Source organism: Eumetopias jubatus, unplaced genomic scaffold (assembly GCF_037043125.1).
Source record: "Eumetopias jubatus isolate StellerSeaLion01/CBP00866 unplaced genomic scaffold, mEumJub1_p1.0 scaffold_15, whole genome shotgun sequence".
NCBI lineage: Eukaryota > Metazoa > Chordata > Mammalia > Carnivora > Otariidae > Eumetopias > Eumetopias jubatus.
In genome coordinates, this window is record NW_028274821.1 from 18,984,685 (window position 1) to 19,002,791 (window position 18,107).

General features: G+C 34.4%; 1 protein-coding gene across 2 annotated transcripts in view; it reads left to right on the top strand.

The window, feature by feature from the left end:
- VPS13A (vacuolar protein sorting 13 homolog A) overlaps positions 1–18,107 on the top strand; it is a 266,873-nt gene that overhangs the window by 171,802 nt on the left and 76,964 nt on the right. For both annotated transcript variants that reach the window (XM_028090366.2, XM_028090367.2), the window contains exons 41-46: positions 506–862; positions 1,968–2,069; positions 3,362–3,520; positions 3,686–3,941; positions 5,261–5,421; positions 15,161–15,264. In XM_028090366.2, coding sequence (XP_027946167.1) covers positions 506–862; positions 1,968–2,069; positions 3,362–3,520; positions 3,686–3,941; positions 5,261–5,421; positions 15,161–15,264 — 1,139 coding nt within the window. The remainder of the gene's footprint in view (positions 1–505; positions 863–1,967; positions 2,070–3,361; positions 3,521–3,685; positions 3,942–5,260; positions 5,422–15,160; positions 15,265–18,107) is intronic.

The following is an 18,107-nucleotide window of genomic DNA, read 5'->3' on the forward strand; positions in this document are numbered from 1 at the left end:
GTTAACATCTAACATTGCGATGGTATACATAGTTGAACTTACACTTAGTCAATCTAATATCTGTAAGATTCAGGTAAATATTTTACAAATCGAAATTAGGGGCACCTAGGTGGTTCAGTCGATTAAATATCCAACTGTTTCTTAACTTCTGCTCAGGTCATGATCTTGGGGTCATGGGATTGAGCGCCACATCAGGCTCTGCACTCAGCAAGGACTCTGCTCCAGATTCTATTTCCTTCTCCCTCTGCCCTTTCCCCAACTTGTACGCATGTACACAATCACTCTTTCTCTCTCTCTCTCAAAAGAAATAAATCTTTTTAAAAAATTGAAATTAGTTATAAAATTTTTATAGGCAATAAACTATATCTATTTTATGGTAGTGATATTAGTTTAATATTAATTCTTCACGATCCTTCAGCAAGTATATTTAATATTTTTTGAAGTACCTAATTTTTGAAAGTGGTATGGGTAGATTTTTTTTATTAGTTTAAATTTTTCCCCTTAGGTTTCACCAGTTATCATAAACACTGTGATTACCATAACATCAGCACTTTATACATCCAAGGATACCATCCCACAAGAAACTACTTCTTCTACAGTACATTTATGGGAAAAGAAGGATACAAAGAATTTAAAAATGTGGTTTCTTGAAGAACCAAATGAAGTTGAAAACAAAGCTCCCACAACTGAATTGATACTCAAAGGAGAGATGATAAGAGTGAACATTGATTCTATTTTTATAGTTCTTGAGGCTGGAATTGGTCATAGAACAGTGCCTATGCTGTTGGCAAAGTCACGTTTTTCAGGGGAGGGCAAAAACTGGAGTTCCTTGATAAATCTCTACTGTCAGCTTGACCTAGAAGTAAGTATATGCAGTATTTTTCCAGATTTTATAACAATGCTACACATGGAGTATTTCTGGTATCTCAAATATTTTAACTAAGTTTATTGTAAATATGAATGTTGGTTCACAGTACTTTTGGAAGCAAATATACAAATTTATGCCCTGATGTAGTTGTTGTTATGTGTACATTTTCGTAATATAAACTTGGGTATTTCAATTGATTTTATCAACTTAAAGGTGATGTATTAATAAACAGTGTTGATTAGATTCAATATTCTTATTTTTAAGAATTGAATATCTTTTTTCCTTTAAAAGGATAATAGACTATTTATGATCTCCTCTAAAAGAGTAGTAGAAAGAATTAGAAGGATATGCCTCATACTTTTATACAGTGCATTATCTTTAGGGAGTATCTACAAAGATCTTTCACATTTTTGTGAGAGTACTTTATAAGGGAGATACTTGTTTTGAACCAACATACATTTTGCTTCAGAATTTATCTACATAGAATTATCTCTAAAGATATTTTGGTTTAAGTTATGAGTTTATGTCTAGTGAAAACTAATTGGATATTCTAATTTGTATTAATACGAAAATTTATGAGCTGATAAATTGTGTGTTGATACAAAAATATACACTAATAGAGGTAGAACTAACTAGATTTCAAATTTTGAAATTCTGGCTAGATTCTGTATATTTTGTGGAGGGTATGATCTAGGATGTCCAAGAGATTCTGAGAGTTCAAATAAATAAGCACTTAATTGAATTATAATTCATCATCAAGAGATTTCAAAATGTCAGTGGAGGTAGGCAGATCTGTTTAAAAATGTCAATAATACATGATAAATGGATGCAGTTTTTGATATTTAGCCCAGTCTGGAAGTCAAGGAAAGATGCTTAAAAGAGAGTTTTGTCTGGATTAAATTGTGAAGACCTAGACTATGAAGTTAGCCAGGTGATGAAAGTGCTGAGGGAGTGTGTATAAGAAACTAAGGAAAGGCACAGAGAACAGTTTTCATATAAAGAATAGCAGAGCCAAAGGGAATAGTGGTGGGAAACAGCATGGAAAATCATTTTAGAAAGTATAAGAATGTCTTATTTCAAAATTTAATTCTCTCTCTAGGTGCATTATTACAATGAAATGTTTGGTGTATGGGAGCCTTTGCTTGAACCCTTAGAAATTGATCAGACTGAGGATTTTAGACCATGGAATCTCGGAATCAAGGTATATTTGAAGTCTGAAAATTGTTTTTCAAAAACTATGTCCATACCACACAAAACAGATGAATTTTAATAACAAAGTTCAAGTTTTCTCATTATGAGTCTTGCCACATACTTCCCTGTTTGGCCTGTGAATGTAATTTTCAGAACCAAGACTATTGCCTCCTTTGCTTATACAAGTAATTGTGTAACATTTATTGTGTTGTAGACACTGTTCTAAATAATGTATTTTTACTTGAACCCTTACAGCACCCCTTTGAAGTTGGTTTTTAACTCCATTTTAGCATGTGAAGGAACTGAGACTAGAGAGCTTTAGAGCTTTCCCTAAAGTAACAGCTTCAAAGTGGAAGAGGTTGCATGCAGTTCTGGCTGCAGAGTCCCTGCTCAGAACCTCCATGTTAGATGCTTCTAACATCTTCGTGTAGATTGTTGTCTACCCTGAGTTTCCTTTGTCCTCAGAAGGGTGTATATATAGAAGAAAGTATACTCTTACTTCTTTCTCAGATATATTGTAAACTTATGTAATCCTAAGAATCAGGACCTTTAGATGGATGAAATTGTGCTTCAGAGCAGGAAACTGAAGAATTGCTAACGTGTCTCCTCTCTAAATAATGATTTAGTCACCTGCAGACAAATTTTCAGTGGTTGGAAGCCAGTTAATATAACAACAAAGGTTACTAGCTTGTCCAACCTTTTGTATTAGATTACTTCATTTATTTTGTACATATTTCAGATAAAGGATTGGATAAAGGAACTTCTTTGGTGTTTTTTAGGTCAGAGTATACCTGGGCAGTGGATCTGTGAATCCTAAATAGTGGTAGATGGTATTGAGTCTCAGGAGTCGTAGGTTCTAATGGCACTGTTCTGCAACTGTTTTTGGACTTTTTAAGTCCCTGGATTTCTCGTCTTTATTTACCCATAGCCAATAAACCTAACTAATAAACCAAATGATTTTTCTTGTTCTGAATGTCCATGAGCTATAAAGTATGTGCTTTTAATTTTCATTCAGATGCCACAAGCATTTAGTGATTTTAGGGTTTATTTTTCCTTTTGAATTGTGCTTGCCATTTTAGTATCACTGAGGATGAAAATTATTTTTCCTCTGATACTGCCCCTGTGTGACTTTAGTTGGCAGATATCCAAGCAATTTCAGTAAGGCAGTGGAACTGATAAAACTTATTGTTGTCTCTCACGTTATTATTGGGATTTGTCTAGTTTGTTTTTCTTTGCAAAATGAGTAATGTGTTCCTAGGAACAAATTTTCCTTATATTTCTATAATTTATGTGTCGTTTTAGATGAAAAAGAAAGCAAAAAAGGCCATTGTTGAGTCAGATACTGAAGAAGAAAATTACAAAGTGCCAGAATATAAAACTGTTATCAGTTTCCATTCAAAAGACCAACTAAACATTACATTATCCAAATGTGGCCTTGTAATGTTAAATAATTTAGTCAAGGTAAGAAAAGAAATTTGAAACCTTAAGTGTTGGTATACTAGTCTGAACTAACCTTTTTTTTTCATTGAATAAAAAGTTTTTTTATTAACTTATTTGTCATACATCTGTTAGTGTTCTGCTTGTCATTTAGTTTTCATTTTATTTACAATAACTCTTCCTTATTAGGCATTTACAGAAGCTGCCACTGGAGCTTCAACTGTCTTCATACGGGATCTAGCGCCATTTATGATTTTAAATTCTCTTGGACTTACTGTCTCTGTTTCACCAAGTGATTCTTTTAGTGTACTTAACGTTCCATTGGCAAAATCATATATATTGAAAAATGAGGAGAGTTTAAGTATGGACTATGTGGGAACTAAAGACAATGATCATTTCAGTGCAATGACCAGCCTAAGCAGTAAACTCTTCTTCATTCTTCTCAGTAAGTGTTAAATTATTTTCCCGGGGCTTTAATTGCTTTTAAGTTACATTTTTTACATTGCATTTTACTCATATGTAGTATCTTACAGGTTTTTAACTCTCCTTCCAAATAGGTCAGGAATTTTGCTTTTTCTTTTGCCAGGCTTTGGTTGCTTGTTGTCACTGTATTTTTGTATTCCAAATTGTGACTTTATTCGCTGTATTATCTAGGGCATGGTAATTCACCATTTCATATTTTTTGGAGGAAAAAGATTTGATCCTGTCCTTACTCAGCTTTTTGTTGTTTCAACCACATTTTGTATAATTCAGTAATATTCCACTAGTTTTACAGCTGAGTGAATCCAAAATAAAGTTTGAAGTCATGACAATGGCACACTATAATGGTTTTTGGGTTTGTAAATGGTTTTTATTTTCTGCCTGTTGAGGTGGAAGGTTGTTCTTTTGTCCTTGGTGGTTCTCAGAAGTGTTTCGTTTTCATGAGAAATGAAAGTAAAAAATTCTTAATTGTCATAATATTTATTCATTGTGAAGTTACCTAGTCCCATAGCCTCACCCACACCCCTTTCTGATACTCTGACATTTAAATAATTAGGGAGAAGGGAGGGAATTTGAAAGATTAATAGACAAAGGGGAGGGATACTAAGACTGATACCTAGTGCTTTCTCCTGGTCAGGAAATGTTGCTTAACAATGGCCTTGTCAGTGAGTTGCTCTCCTCAATTTTACCTCACTTGCTTGAACCAACATTTTTAGGGAGTTGAGGAGGTATATGTAAATAAGTAATTCACATCCCAAATAAAATGCAGTATGTATATTAAATGTATAAAATTTTGTTTAATCAGGTCTTAGATACCATAAAGTATCACGGGTTGTTGGAATAATGAAAAACTGAAATTTTGCAGCTACTTTGGTAATTGCCAGTGACTGCCTACAGGTATTAGGCTCTGGTTATTATGACAGCAAACCAAAGATAAGTGTTCGTATATTTTATAATAATTTCTCTTGTCAGTTTGAAAACATTTATATTATTCACTTAGGTTAAACTACTGAATGAAAATTTTTTTTCAATTAAAAAATTTTTTTGTTAAGTGCTTTGAAGGTTTTCGATGACTGCTGTGGGAATGTATTGTGGCTTCTTAATATATCCCTTTAAATAGATTATATAAAGAAATAGCCCTTTTTTATAGTCTTATATCTAAAAACTTTAGTGACTGTTATTTACTAGTTAAATTAATTATCTGACATATCTGGCATTTAACATCTAGTTAAGATTGATATATGATTAATAATAAAAACTTTCCAACATATATATTCCATTTAGCACCTGCTAGCCACTCTACTGCTGATAAAATCCCTTTAACAAAAGTGGGACGACGACTGTACACTGTAAGACACAGAGCGTCTGGGGTTGAAAGATCGATTGTTTGTCAAGTTGATGGAGTGGAAGGAAGTAAGAAGATAACAATTCGCTCCCCAGTGCAGGTACAAAATGATCCTTTTTTTTTCTTTGTGGGGTCATATTACTTATATTTGTGTGTGAATAAAAAAAGAAAGCTAATTACTACCAAAAGAATATAAACTTATAGAAATACAATTAATATAAAAAAGAATTATTACCAGTAATGTACTACTTTAGTATGAACAGTGGTTCAGTATTTCTTGTAACTTTCTATAGGACTCTTCCTATAAACTCTTTTTGGACTATTATTTTAAAACACCATCAATATTTTGTTTTTAGGTCTTTGTGGTATAGTGTATATCCTTTGATTTTAATTAGAAAATATGAGGAAAAATATGTCTTTATTGAGGTCAAACTGATGTACAATAAACTGCATATATTTAAAGTTGATGAGTTTGGACACAAAAACAGACCTGTGAAACCTTCATCACAGTGAACATGCTAAACGTATTTATCACCCCAGAAAGTTTCCTCTCTTCCTACTCCATTCTTAGACAGCCACTGATATGTTCTTATTGTGTACTAGTTACACAATGTAGAGTTTTAGGTAAATGGAGTGGCGTACAAAAAGGAGTATGGCTTCTTTCAGCATAATTTTGCATGTATCAACTTTTGTGTATTAATATTACATGTAGTTACATGTTGTTGCTGATTAGTAATCTATTAAATGGATATTCCAAATACCATTTTGAACGAATCTTTGCATATGGTACGAAGTAAGGGTTAAGGTTTATGTTTTTCCGTACAGCTATTCATTTGTTCCAGCCAAGATTATCCTTTTCCCGTTAAATTGCCTTGACACTTTTGTCGTTAAAAAAAAAAAAAAAAATCATTATCTTTATGGATTTTGTTTCAGAACTCTCTTTTCTGTCATTGATCTCTTTATCTTTATGCCAGTACCACATTGTCTCATTTTATCCTGAGGCTTGAAATCAGGGAATACAAGTTGTCCTACCTGTTCATTTTCAAAGTTGTTTTGGCTATTCCGAGTACATTCTATTTCCATTTAAATTTTAGACTTAGATTTTCAGTGTTTCTTACAAAATGATGATTAAATTGGCATTTTTACATATTTCTGATTTTTCATTGCTAGTAGAAGTATAGCTGATTTTTATATTAACCTGTATTGTGCAACTTTACTAGATGCACTTATTTGTTCTAGTACCTTTTTCGTAGATATAGTTTTGATATCTGCAGATAAAGATTTTTTACTTTTTCCTTTCAAATCTGGATGTGTATTTTATTTTACCTTTACTTGACTGTTGCACTGGCTAGAACCTCCAATACAATATGAATAGATGTTCTGAAAGCAGATGTTTTTGCCTTGTTCTCAATCTTAGCAGTAACGTATTCACTCTTTCATCATTAAGTATGTTTTGACTTGTAGTTATTTTGTAGATGATCTTTCTTAGCTTGAAAATGCTCCCTTTTTCTAAGTTACTGAGTTTTTATCAGAAATGGATGTTGGATTTTGTCAAATGGTTTTCTGTTTATTGAAAGGATTTTTTAAAAAAATAATTAATGTGAATTACATTGATTTTCAATTGCTGTATTCAGTGACAATTGATTTTTATTTTTAATTTTTTTAAAGTTTTAAAATTCTAGTATAATTAAGTACAGTGTTATTCAGGTGTACAGTATAGTGATTCAGCAGTTCTGTACATTACTCATTGCTCATCATGATATGTGTACTCTTAATATCCTTCATGTATTTAATCCATCCTACCACACACCTCTCATTTGTTAACCACTAGTTTGTTCTCTATACTTGAGTCTCTTTTTTTTGTCTTTTTTTCTTTGTTTTGTTTCTTAAACCCACATAAGAGTGAATCATATGGTATTTGTCTTTCTCTGTCTTATTTCACTTAACGTTATATTCTGTAGATCCATCCATGTCATTGCAAATGGCAAGATTTCATTCTTTTTTATGGATAATACTACATTGTTATATATACCACATCTTCTTTGTCTATTCATCTATTGGTGGACATTTGGGTTGCTTCCATAATTTGGCTATTGTAAATAATGCTGCAATAAACATTAGTGTTTTCATATTCTTTGGGTAAATACCCAGTAGTGCATTTACTGGATCATACAGTAATTCTGCTTTTAATTTTTTGAGGAACCTCCACACTGTTTTCTGCAGTGGCTGCACCAGTTTGCATTCCCATAAATAGTGCATGAAGGTTTCTTTTTCTTCACATCCTCGCCAGCACTTGTTGTTTTCTGTGTTTCTGATTTTGGATGTCCTGACAGGTGTCAGGCAATATCTCAGTGGGTTTGATTTGCATTTCCCTGATTAGTGATGTTGAGCATCTTTTCATGTGTCTGTTGGTCATCTGTATGTCCTTTTCGTAATTTGTTCATCTCTTCAGCCTACTTTTTCATTGGATTATTTGTTTTTTTTCTGGTGTTAATATGTATAAGTTCTTTGTATATTTTAGATACTAACCCCTTACTGGATATGTCATTTGCAAATATCTTCTCCCATTCAGTAGGTTTTTTAGTTCTGTTGACTATTTCCTTTGCCGTAGAGAAGCTTTTTTACTTGCCGTAGTCTCACTAGTTTAGTTTTGCTTTTGTTTCCCTTGCCTTAGGAAACAGATCTTGAAACTACTGACACTACTGCCAGTGTCAGAGAAATAACTGCCTATGCTCTTTTCTAGGATTTTTATGGTTTCAGGTCTCACATTTAGGTACTTAATCCCTTTTGAGTTTATTTTTGTGTATGATGTAAGAAAGTGGTCACTTCCATTCTTTTTCAAGTAGCTATCCAGTTTTCCCAACAGCATTTGTTGAAGAGATTGTCTTTTCCCTATTGCATATTCTTGCCCCCTTTGTCATAGATTAATTGACCATATAACTGGGTTTATTTCGGGGCTTTCTTTTTTCTTCCTATGTGTCTTTTTCTTCCTCTCTATGTGTCTATTTTTGTGCCAGTACCATACTGTTATGGATTCTCTGGCTTTGGTATCTCTTGAAGTCTGGGATTGTGATAGTTCCAGTTTTGTTCTTTGTCAAGATTCCATTGGCTATTCAGGATCTTTTTTGTTTCCATATTAATTTTAGGATTATTTGTTCCAGTTCTATGAAAAATACTGTTGCTATTTTGATACAGATTGCATTAGATCTGTAGATTGCTTTAGGTGGTATCAACATTTAACAATATTTGTTCTCCCAATTCATGAGCATGGAGTATCTTTCCATTTGTTTGTGTCAGCTTCAATTTCTTTTGTCAGTATTCTGTAGTTTTCAGAACACAGGCATTTTGTCTCCTTGGTTAAGTTTATTCCTAGGTATTTTACTATTTTTAGTGCAATTAAAAATGGAATTGTTTTCTTAATTTCTCTTTCTGCTACTTTATTATTTTGTATACAAATGCAACAGATGTCTGTATATTGATTTTGTATTCTGTGATCTTACTGAATTCATTTATCAATTCTAGTAGTTTTTTGATGGAGTCTTTAGGGTTTTTTATATATAGTATCATGTCATCCACAAATAGTGAAAGTTTACTTCTTCCTTAGATTTGGATGCCTGGTATTTCTTTTTCTTGTCTGATTGCTGTGGCTGGAACTTCCAGTACTATACTGAATAAAAGTAGTGAGTATGTGCCTGATGGTGGGGAAAAGCTTTATTTAGTTTTTCACTACTGAGATAATGTTAGCTGTGGGTTTCTCACTTATGGCCTTTATTACGTTAATGTATGTTCTCTCTAAACCTATTTTGCTGAGGGTTTTTATTAGGAAGCGATGTTGTACTTCGTCAGATGCTTTTTCTGCATATATTGAAATGATCATATGGTTTTTATCCTTTCTCTTGGTGATGTGGTATATCTCTTTGATTGATTCGTGAATATTAAACCACCTTTGCATCACAGGAATGAATCCCACTTGATCATGGTGAATAATTTTCTGTGATTCATTGTTGGATTCAGTTTGCTAATATTTTGTTGAGGACTTTTGCATCTATGTTCTTCAGAGATATTGGCCTATAATTCTCTTTTTTCTAGTGTCTTCATCTGGTTTTGGTATCAGGGTAATGCTGGCCTAATTGAATGAATTTGGAAGCTTACCTTCCTCTTCTATTTTTTAAAATAGTTCAAGGAGAATTGGTATTAACTCTTCTTTAAATGTTTGGTAAAGTTTACCTGTGAAACAGTCTGATCCTGGACTTGTGTTTGTTAGGATGTTTTTAATTACTGGTTCAGTTTCATCGATGGTAATCAATCTGTTCAAAGTTTCAATTTCTTCCTGCTTCAGTTTTGGTAGGTTATGTTTCTAGGAATGTGTGCACTTTTTCTAGGTTGTCCGGTTTGTTGACATATAATGTTTCATAATCTCTTGTAATCTTTTGTATTTCTGAAGTGTTGGTCATTATTTCTCCTCTTTCATTTCAGATTTTGTTCATATGGGAGTCCTCTATCTCCTTTGATAAGTCTGGCTAATGGTTGATCAATTTTGTTGATATTTTCAAAGAGCCAGCTTTTGATTTCACTGATCTATTTTTTTAAATTTCCGTTTTGTTTCTTCTTAATCTTTATTCTTTCCTTTCTTCACTAGTTTTGGTTTTTGTCCATTTTCTAGCTCTTTTAGATGTAAGTTTATGGGTTTTTTTTTGTTTGGTTTTTTTAAAGCATTTTTTTAAAGATTTTATTTATTAGCGAGCACACAAGCAAGGGGGGAGGGGCAGAGGGAGAGGGAGAACAGACTCCCCACTGAGCAGGGAGCCTGATGTGGGACTTGATCCCAGGACCCTGGGATCATGACCTGAGCCAAAGGCAGGTGCTTAACCAACTGAGCCACCCAGGTTATGTTTTTTATTTGAGATTTTTCTTGCTTCTTGAGGTAGGCCTGTATTACTATAAGCTTCCCTCTTAGAACAGCTTTTGCTGCATCCCAAAGATTTTGGACCTTTGCGTTTTCATGTTCACTTGTCTCCATGCAGTTTTTGATTTCTTCTTTGATTTCTTGGTTGACCAATTCATAGTTTATAGTAGCATGTTATTTAACCTCCATGTATTGGTGTTCTTTCCAGATTTTTTTCTTGTGGTTGATCAGTTTCGTGTTACTGTGGTCAGAAAAGATGCATGGTATGACTTCAGTATTTAGATTTATTGAGACTTGTTTTGTGGCAAAATGTGACCTATTCTGGAGAATGTTTCATGTGCACTTGAAAAGAATGTGTATTCTGCTGTTCTACGATTGTATGTTCTGAATATATGTTAGATCTATCTGTTCCAGTGTGTCTTTCAAAGCTACTGTTTTCTTGTTGACTTTCTGTTTGGATGATATATCCATTGATGTAAGTGGGGTGTTAAGGTCCCCAGGTATTGTTGTATTGCTATCAATTACTTACTGTATATTTCTTAATAGCTGCTTTATGTATTTGGGTGCTCCCATGTTGGGTGCATAACTATTTACAATTGTTAAATCTTATTGTTGGCTTTTTCCCTTTATGATTATGTAGTGTCCTTCTTTGTCCCTTGTTACAGTCTTTGTTTTAAAGTCTATATGTCTGACACAAATGTTGCTACCCTGGCTTTCTTTTCACTTCCATTTGCATGATAAATGCTTTTCCATCCTTTCATTTTCATTCTGCATATGTCTTTAGCTCTGAAATGCTTCTGTTGTAGGCAGCATATGGATGGTTCTTGCTTTTTTATCCATTTTGTTGCCATATGTCTTTTGATTGGAGCATTTAGTCCACTTACGTGCAAAGTAATTAATAGATACATATTTATCACCATTTTGTGACTTGTTTTATGGTTGTTTTTGTAGTTCTTTTATATTCCTTTCTTTTGCTCTTTTCTCTCACAGTTTGCTGGCTTTCTTTAATGATATACTTGGAATCCTTTCTCCTTATTTTTTGCCTACCTATTACAAGTGTTTGATCTGTGGCTACTATTAGGTTTATATATAACATCTTAGGCATATAGCAGTCTATTTTAGGTTGATGGTCTCAAGTTTGAATCCATTTTTTAACCTTTTTTAAAAGCACTAAATGTTTACTCCTCTCTTCCCCACATTTTAAGTATGTGGTGTCATACTTTATATTCTTTTACATTGTGAATCACTTGACTTATTTTTATAGATATACTTAATTTTACTGTTTTTTGTGCTTCTCTTACTCTTATGGTCTTTCCTTCGCACTGAAAGAGTCCCCTTTAACATTTCTTTATAAGGCTGGGTTACTGCTGATGAATTCATTTAATTTTTGTTTGGGAAATTATCTCTCCTTCTATTCTGAATGATAGTCTTGCTGGATAGAGTCTTAGTTCCAGGTTTTTTTTCTTTCCGCATTTTGAATATATCATGCCACTCTCTGTGGCCTGCAAAGTGTCTGCTGAAAAAATCAGCTGATAGCTTTATCGGATTTCCCTTGTATGTAACTGTTTTCTCTTGCTGCTTTTAAGATTTTCTCCTTATCACTCTTTTTCCCATTTAAATTACTGTGTGTCTTGGTGTGGACCTCTGTGGGTTGATTTTGTTGGGGGCTCTCTGTACCTTCTGGCTCAGATTCAGGAAGTTTTCAGCTATTATTTCTTAAAATAAATTTTTGCCCCATTTTCTCTCTTTTCCTCTAGGATCCCTATAATGCATATGTTATTGTGCTTGACCACGTCAATGAGTTCCCTTAACCTGTTCATATTTTTCATTATTCTTTTTCTCTCTGCTGTTCAGCTTGATTGCTTTCCAGTGCTTTGTCCTCTAGATCATTGGTCTGTTCTTCTGCTTCCTCTGGTCTACTGTTTATTCCCTCTAGTGTATTTTTAATTTCAGTTACTGAGTTATTCATATCTGTTTCTTTTTAATGTTTTCTGTCAGTGTTTTAGGGTCTGAGACCCTCCTCTCTTTCTTCAAGTTCAGTGAGTATCTTTATGACCATTACTTTAAATTCTCTATCAGGCATATTATCTCCATTTTATTTAGCTCTCTTTCCATGATTGTCATGTTCTTTCATTTGACCTATTCCTTTCTCTGCTCATTTTGTCTGATTCTCTGTGTCTGTTTCTGTGTGTTAGAAAAGTCACCTATGGGGCGCCTGGGTGGCTCAGATGGTTAAGCATCTGCCTTCAGCTTAGGTCATGATCCCAGAGTCCTGGGATTGAGTTCCACGTTGGGCTCCCTGCTCAGTGGGGCGCCTGCTTCTCCCTCTGCTTCTCTCTCTCTCTGTCTCTCATGAATAAATAAATAAAATCTTTAAAAAAAAAAAAAGTCACCTATGTCTTCTGATCTTGAAAGTAGTGGCCTTACGAAGAAGAAGTCCTGTCATGTCCTGAGTGTAATATCCCCTGTTACCCAGAATGTGGCACTTCAGAGATGTGTTCTATGTGTGTTATGTGTGCCCTGCTGTTGTGGCTGAGCTGCATTTGCCTTCAGTTCAGTTGTCTACAATGACTCTTTGCCTGTTGGGGGTAAGGTTTAGTTCCTGTGTTGTTAGTGGGCCACTCTGGGGCCACCTTGAAGTTGAGTTCATTCAGGCCAGGCTTTTGCCAGAGGTGTAGTCGCACCAAACTGTAGGGTACTCTCCCTGTTTTGTCCCCCAAGAAGCTTTTGTTGGTGGCCAGGACCCACATTCAGATTAGTTGTCTTCCCCCAGTTCACTGCCGAGGCTGTAGTTGAACTGGTGTGTGTGGTTATTTCCCCTCTCCCAGTCACTCCAGTCACTTTGAAGTGATGCTGGCTCCTGTAGGGTCTCCTTGCACACTGCCAGGATAGTGACACCATTTTGAATGGACTTCTGTTGCCAGAGAACATGGAAGTGGGTGCATGGTGATAAGGTTTGCTCAGGGCTGCTGTGGGAGGAGACCTGAGCTGTTCTGGAGAACTCCTGTTGAGAACGGGTTGGTCGTCAGTCTTTACTGAGCCTTTGATAGTTTACTCATGTGCATATTGCATTCAGTACCAATGTGAAATTTTGACAATAGGGGACGCTCTTAAATCTGCAACTCTTGCCTCTCCATGTACCCAGCTCAGTGTGCTGTGAGTTTGAGAAACACGCTTCCCCAAATTCTCATATCTGTCTCTTTGACTCCAGCTGACTGGGCTCTGTTTGACTTCTCTTTTTAACCTACACAGTTATCTAGAAACTTGAGGCAGCAAGCTGGGGCAATCTGAGGACTTACCTTTGTGGTTTCTTTTTACTGTTTTTTCTTTTCCTGTGCTGCATGCTGCCCAATTTCTGAATACCATTGTTTAATATGGGTTCTTTTTCCTCTGTGTTTTAGTTCTCTATGTTGGGAAGGTTTAGCTGGTCTCTATTATTCCATCATGGCTAAAAGCAGAAATTCTTCCCTTTCATTTTTGATCTGTAGTTAACTGTTTTAAAAGATGACTGTTGGGCTACTTTCTCTATTGTTGATTTTTTTTTATGTTTTAAATAGTTATACATTAATTTTAAATTTCTTATAGGTACTATTTATAGAAACTTAAATGTATTCCTATTGCTTCAAATAGAGCAAACAATTTATCTAGAGATAGAGTGTAGTTAGGATTATCCATTTATCAGTTCTTAGTTCTCAGCATGTTTTCCATTTTGGTATGATTTTTTAAAAATAAGATTTTACTAAGAGAAAGATTATAATATGAAAGTGGTTTTATTAACCAATTTGTTATTGTCCATCTCAAAGGTAAATATAAGTGTTTGGAAGTTTATCTAATATATATTAATCAAAGTGATGTTACCGTTTACATCATTTTTGTATGCTGCTCATGGATGGATGAGATACTTTCCAAAGTGCATGTAGAGTATCTCATCCCATGAGGAGCATACAACAGTGAAGTAAAGAGGCACTCATTTCCCAGCCTGTGACCTTTCTTTCAAAAACACTTTTGTCATACAGACATTTCCAATTTTGATATTTTTTTCCCATGAATTTTTCTGTTTTTGTCTGAAGAAGTTAGTACTTATACCAAGGTCAAGAACATATCATCTTACTTCTTGGATTTTTAAAGTTTTTGTTTTTGACACACCTTTTCTATAAAACTAGTGACCTTCTGTGTATTTTTTAGGATAAATAATAGTGTGTTTTCAATGGAATATTATGCAGCCATAAAAAGGAATGAGATCTTGCCATTTGCAACGACGTGGATGGAACTGGAGGGTGTTATGCTGAGTGAAATAAGTCAGTCAGAGAAAGACATGTATCATATGACCTCACTGATATGAGGAATTCTTAATCTCAGGAAACAAACTGAGTGTTCCTGGAGTGGTGGGGGGTGGGAGGGATGGGGTGGCTGGGTGATAGACAGTGGGTAGGGTATGTGCTATTGTGAACGCCGTGAATTGTGCAAGACTGTTGAATCACAGATCTGTACTTCTGAAACAAATAATGCAATATATGTTAAGAAAAAAAAGATAGCAGGAGGGGAAGAATGAAGGGGAGTAAGTCAGAGGGGGAGACGAACCATGAGAGATGATGGACTCTGAAAAACAAACTGAGGGTTCTAGAGGGGAGGAGGGTGGGGGTTGGGTTAGCCTGGTGATGGGTATTAAAGAGGGCACATTCTGCGTGGAGCACTGGGTGTTATGCACAAGCAATGAATCATGGAACACTACATCAAAAACTAATGATGTAATGTATGGTGATTAACATAACAATAAAAAATTTAAAAAAATAATTGTTTCTTTTCTAACTTATATAAGAAAGATAAATATTGCCTGCTAGTTTCTTTGTTGCGATATTTTGATGAGATTTTTTAAAAATGTCTTTAGATTCTTAGATTAATGTGCTAAATATAATTTGTTTCTTTTTCTCAGATTAAAAATCATTTTTCAATCCCACTTTGTGTTTATGAAGGGAACACTTTATTGGGAACGGCTTCACCTGGAAGTGAATTCAACATACCATTAACATCTTACCGGTGATTTTTTTTTTCCTTTATCTTTTTATTTGCTCTGAAGTATCTTATAGAATTTTTAGTCTGATTTTGTAGAGGTATCTGTCTTTAAGTGATCAAAGTTTAATCACTTGTTAATAACTTGTCTAACTTATTTAAGTTTCAAGGTGCTTAGAAGGTTTTTTGTTTTTATTATAAGAAATATTTAATGTAATTTATACTATATAAATTACTTATGCTTTTACTAGTAAATATAGTTATTACATGCTTAAGTATAGCTGCCATAACTATAATCAATTATATGTGGTTTTTTAGAAAATGTTGAATTGAGCATGATCGGTAGCTTTTGGATTTATATACAACTATTATGAAGTGATTTTTACTTTTCAAATGTTTTACAATGGAATTTTTAAAAAATCCCTTTGGAAAGCATAATATTTTATCTTTTTATCTACATATTGTTAAGTGATGGAATTATACTCTAAATTGTGACATATCGTACATCAATCTTAAATACTAAAAATTAGATTAAACTTGATATAAAATCTTATATGTAAAATTCTTACAAAATGCTAGTGATGGGCTAGTCTTAAAATTATAGGATTAATTATCATAACAAACAAGTATTCTGGCTATTTAATCAGGAATTGAAAATAATCTCCCTCAGGGATAGTGAACTGTTTTGGAAAATCTGTCTTCCTGAGAATAAGCACTGTAGTTTGTCTAAGTACCATTTCAGAACACACACTAGCCCTGGGCCCAGACCTGTGCTGCAGAAGGATGGAGGCAGAACTGCAAGCTGTGCTGAAATATCCTCTGCCTCTCTTCTGATCCATGCCCAGAGTTCCACATTGGCTCTCTGATGCTTACAGAGCAGTCTAGCAGTTACAGGCACATATTTTCAGTTAGTAGACCTGCTAATTCTAAAGAGTACTTTATTACTTACACCTTGTAACCCTGAGTGTTTTATTGCTTAGTTCAAATTTGCTGAGGGAAAGAATTCTATTGTTGGGAGAACAACAACAATGTAGTTGTTCACAATATCTGACCTTATTCTAGGAAGGATTTTTGGTGGGTTACAAGACTAAAAATAGCATGTAGGATATGTTTAAAAACTGTGAAGTTTAAACTATTTCATCCTTGAATGAGAAAAGTTAATGGCATTTTGCTTTATTTTTAATAAATTATTGCTGTATGTTTTGTGACTCTGTCCATAGAAGAGAAAACTTGAGTATTTTTACACTTTCTTGTTCAAGGCTAAGTATTAATTTGTCAAATGGAAATTAATTAATCTTAATTGGAATTACTAGTGATGAGCCAGCTTGTATTTCACATTAGATATGTTTCTAATCCAATTCTTAGATATAGATATGCTTACATTTAAGATATGAGGTCTTAAATTAAGAAATGGCTACCTTTCCCTGGAGAATTTAAATATATTGATCTTTAAATTTAATTCATTTAACAAATATTTGTCAGTTCCGCTGTGTATAAGACACTACTGTGGGATGCCAAGATGAATTGGGCATGGCTGGAACCTTTGAGAGATTGATACATTATGTAAATATAGAAGAAAGAAAACAGTGGGGTTGTAGGGAGAGGGAGTTACAGAAGAGGTAGAGTGGCAGAAAACCACAGAAAACAAAGCAGGTATTAATGATTGAGTCCGGGACGAGACACATGAATTAAAGGTCAAACATAATGTACGGATTAGCAGGGAGGGGCAATCTTACATGGAAGGAATTGCATGAACAAAGGTAAGGAGACCTGAAAGCACAGGTTTGTATGTGTCTGTAAAGAATAGTTGCAGGATGATCATAGTGTAGTGTGCATCTTGTAATAGAACATTTGAAACATAGTTTAAGTTCCCATTAAAGTACTTGCTCTCTCATTTTCTTGCCCCCATTTATGTTAATTTTACGTTTATCTTGAATATCATCTTTTTCTTCTTTCTTCTCATAGAACGTTTGGTGTCTTTCTCTTTCAAGATCTTTCATTCTAAAAACTCTTCTCATTCAGAACCTCTTGCCATTGATACCTTTCTCACGTTTTCTTCCTATTCATTTCTTAAACTTTCCTTTAACCTCGCATATTTCTCTAATTCAGGTGTTCTCTTCAGAATAAAGCTTTTTGGCAGAATTGTCACCTCTACAAAAAGCTCTGCAGCCATCTAGAAAGACTTAACTACACTCTCTTGCCCTCAGTCTGCTGTGTACATTTTTTTTTGTACCTATCACAATGCACTCGTTCTCTTTTAACATTACATCCCCACCTGATTGGGATCTGTAATACAGAGTAAAGAAAGACTTACTCGGGCGCCTGGGTGGCTCAGTTGGTTAAACGACTGCCTTCAGCTCAGGTCATGATCCTGGAGTCCTGGGATGGAGTCCCACATCGGGCTCCCTGCTCAGCGGGGAGTCTGCTTCTCCCTCCGACCCTCCCCCCTCTCATGCTCTCTCTCTCTCTCATTCTCTCTCTCAAATAAAATCTTAAAAGAAAAAAGAAAAACTTACTCATTTGTTCATTTCTAGTTTTACCTTCTCGTTGGTAAATAATAGGTCCAGTAAAGGTTTTGATAATCTGGATGAGTTTATTGGCATTAGTTTAATTTTGGGAAAATTAAGTTTTTAAGTGTTAGAAGAATGGAAAAGAGAATGAAAATTACAGAGAGAATGTAAAAATAGATTAAATCTCATAACTGATTTGACAGATGATTAGATTTATGTATATGTCAAGGGAGGAAAAGTCAAATATTCTTTCATAGTCCAGAGTGCTGGTAGTTGGAAATTCCTGAAAAGGGACACACAGAGAAATGGGTATGGACTGTTGGGAGTTCAATCTAGCAGATTTAAGTCACTGTCAGACAT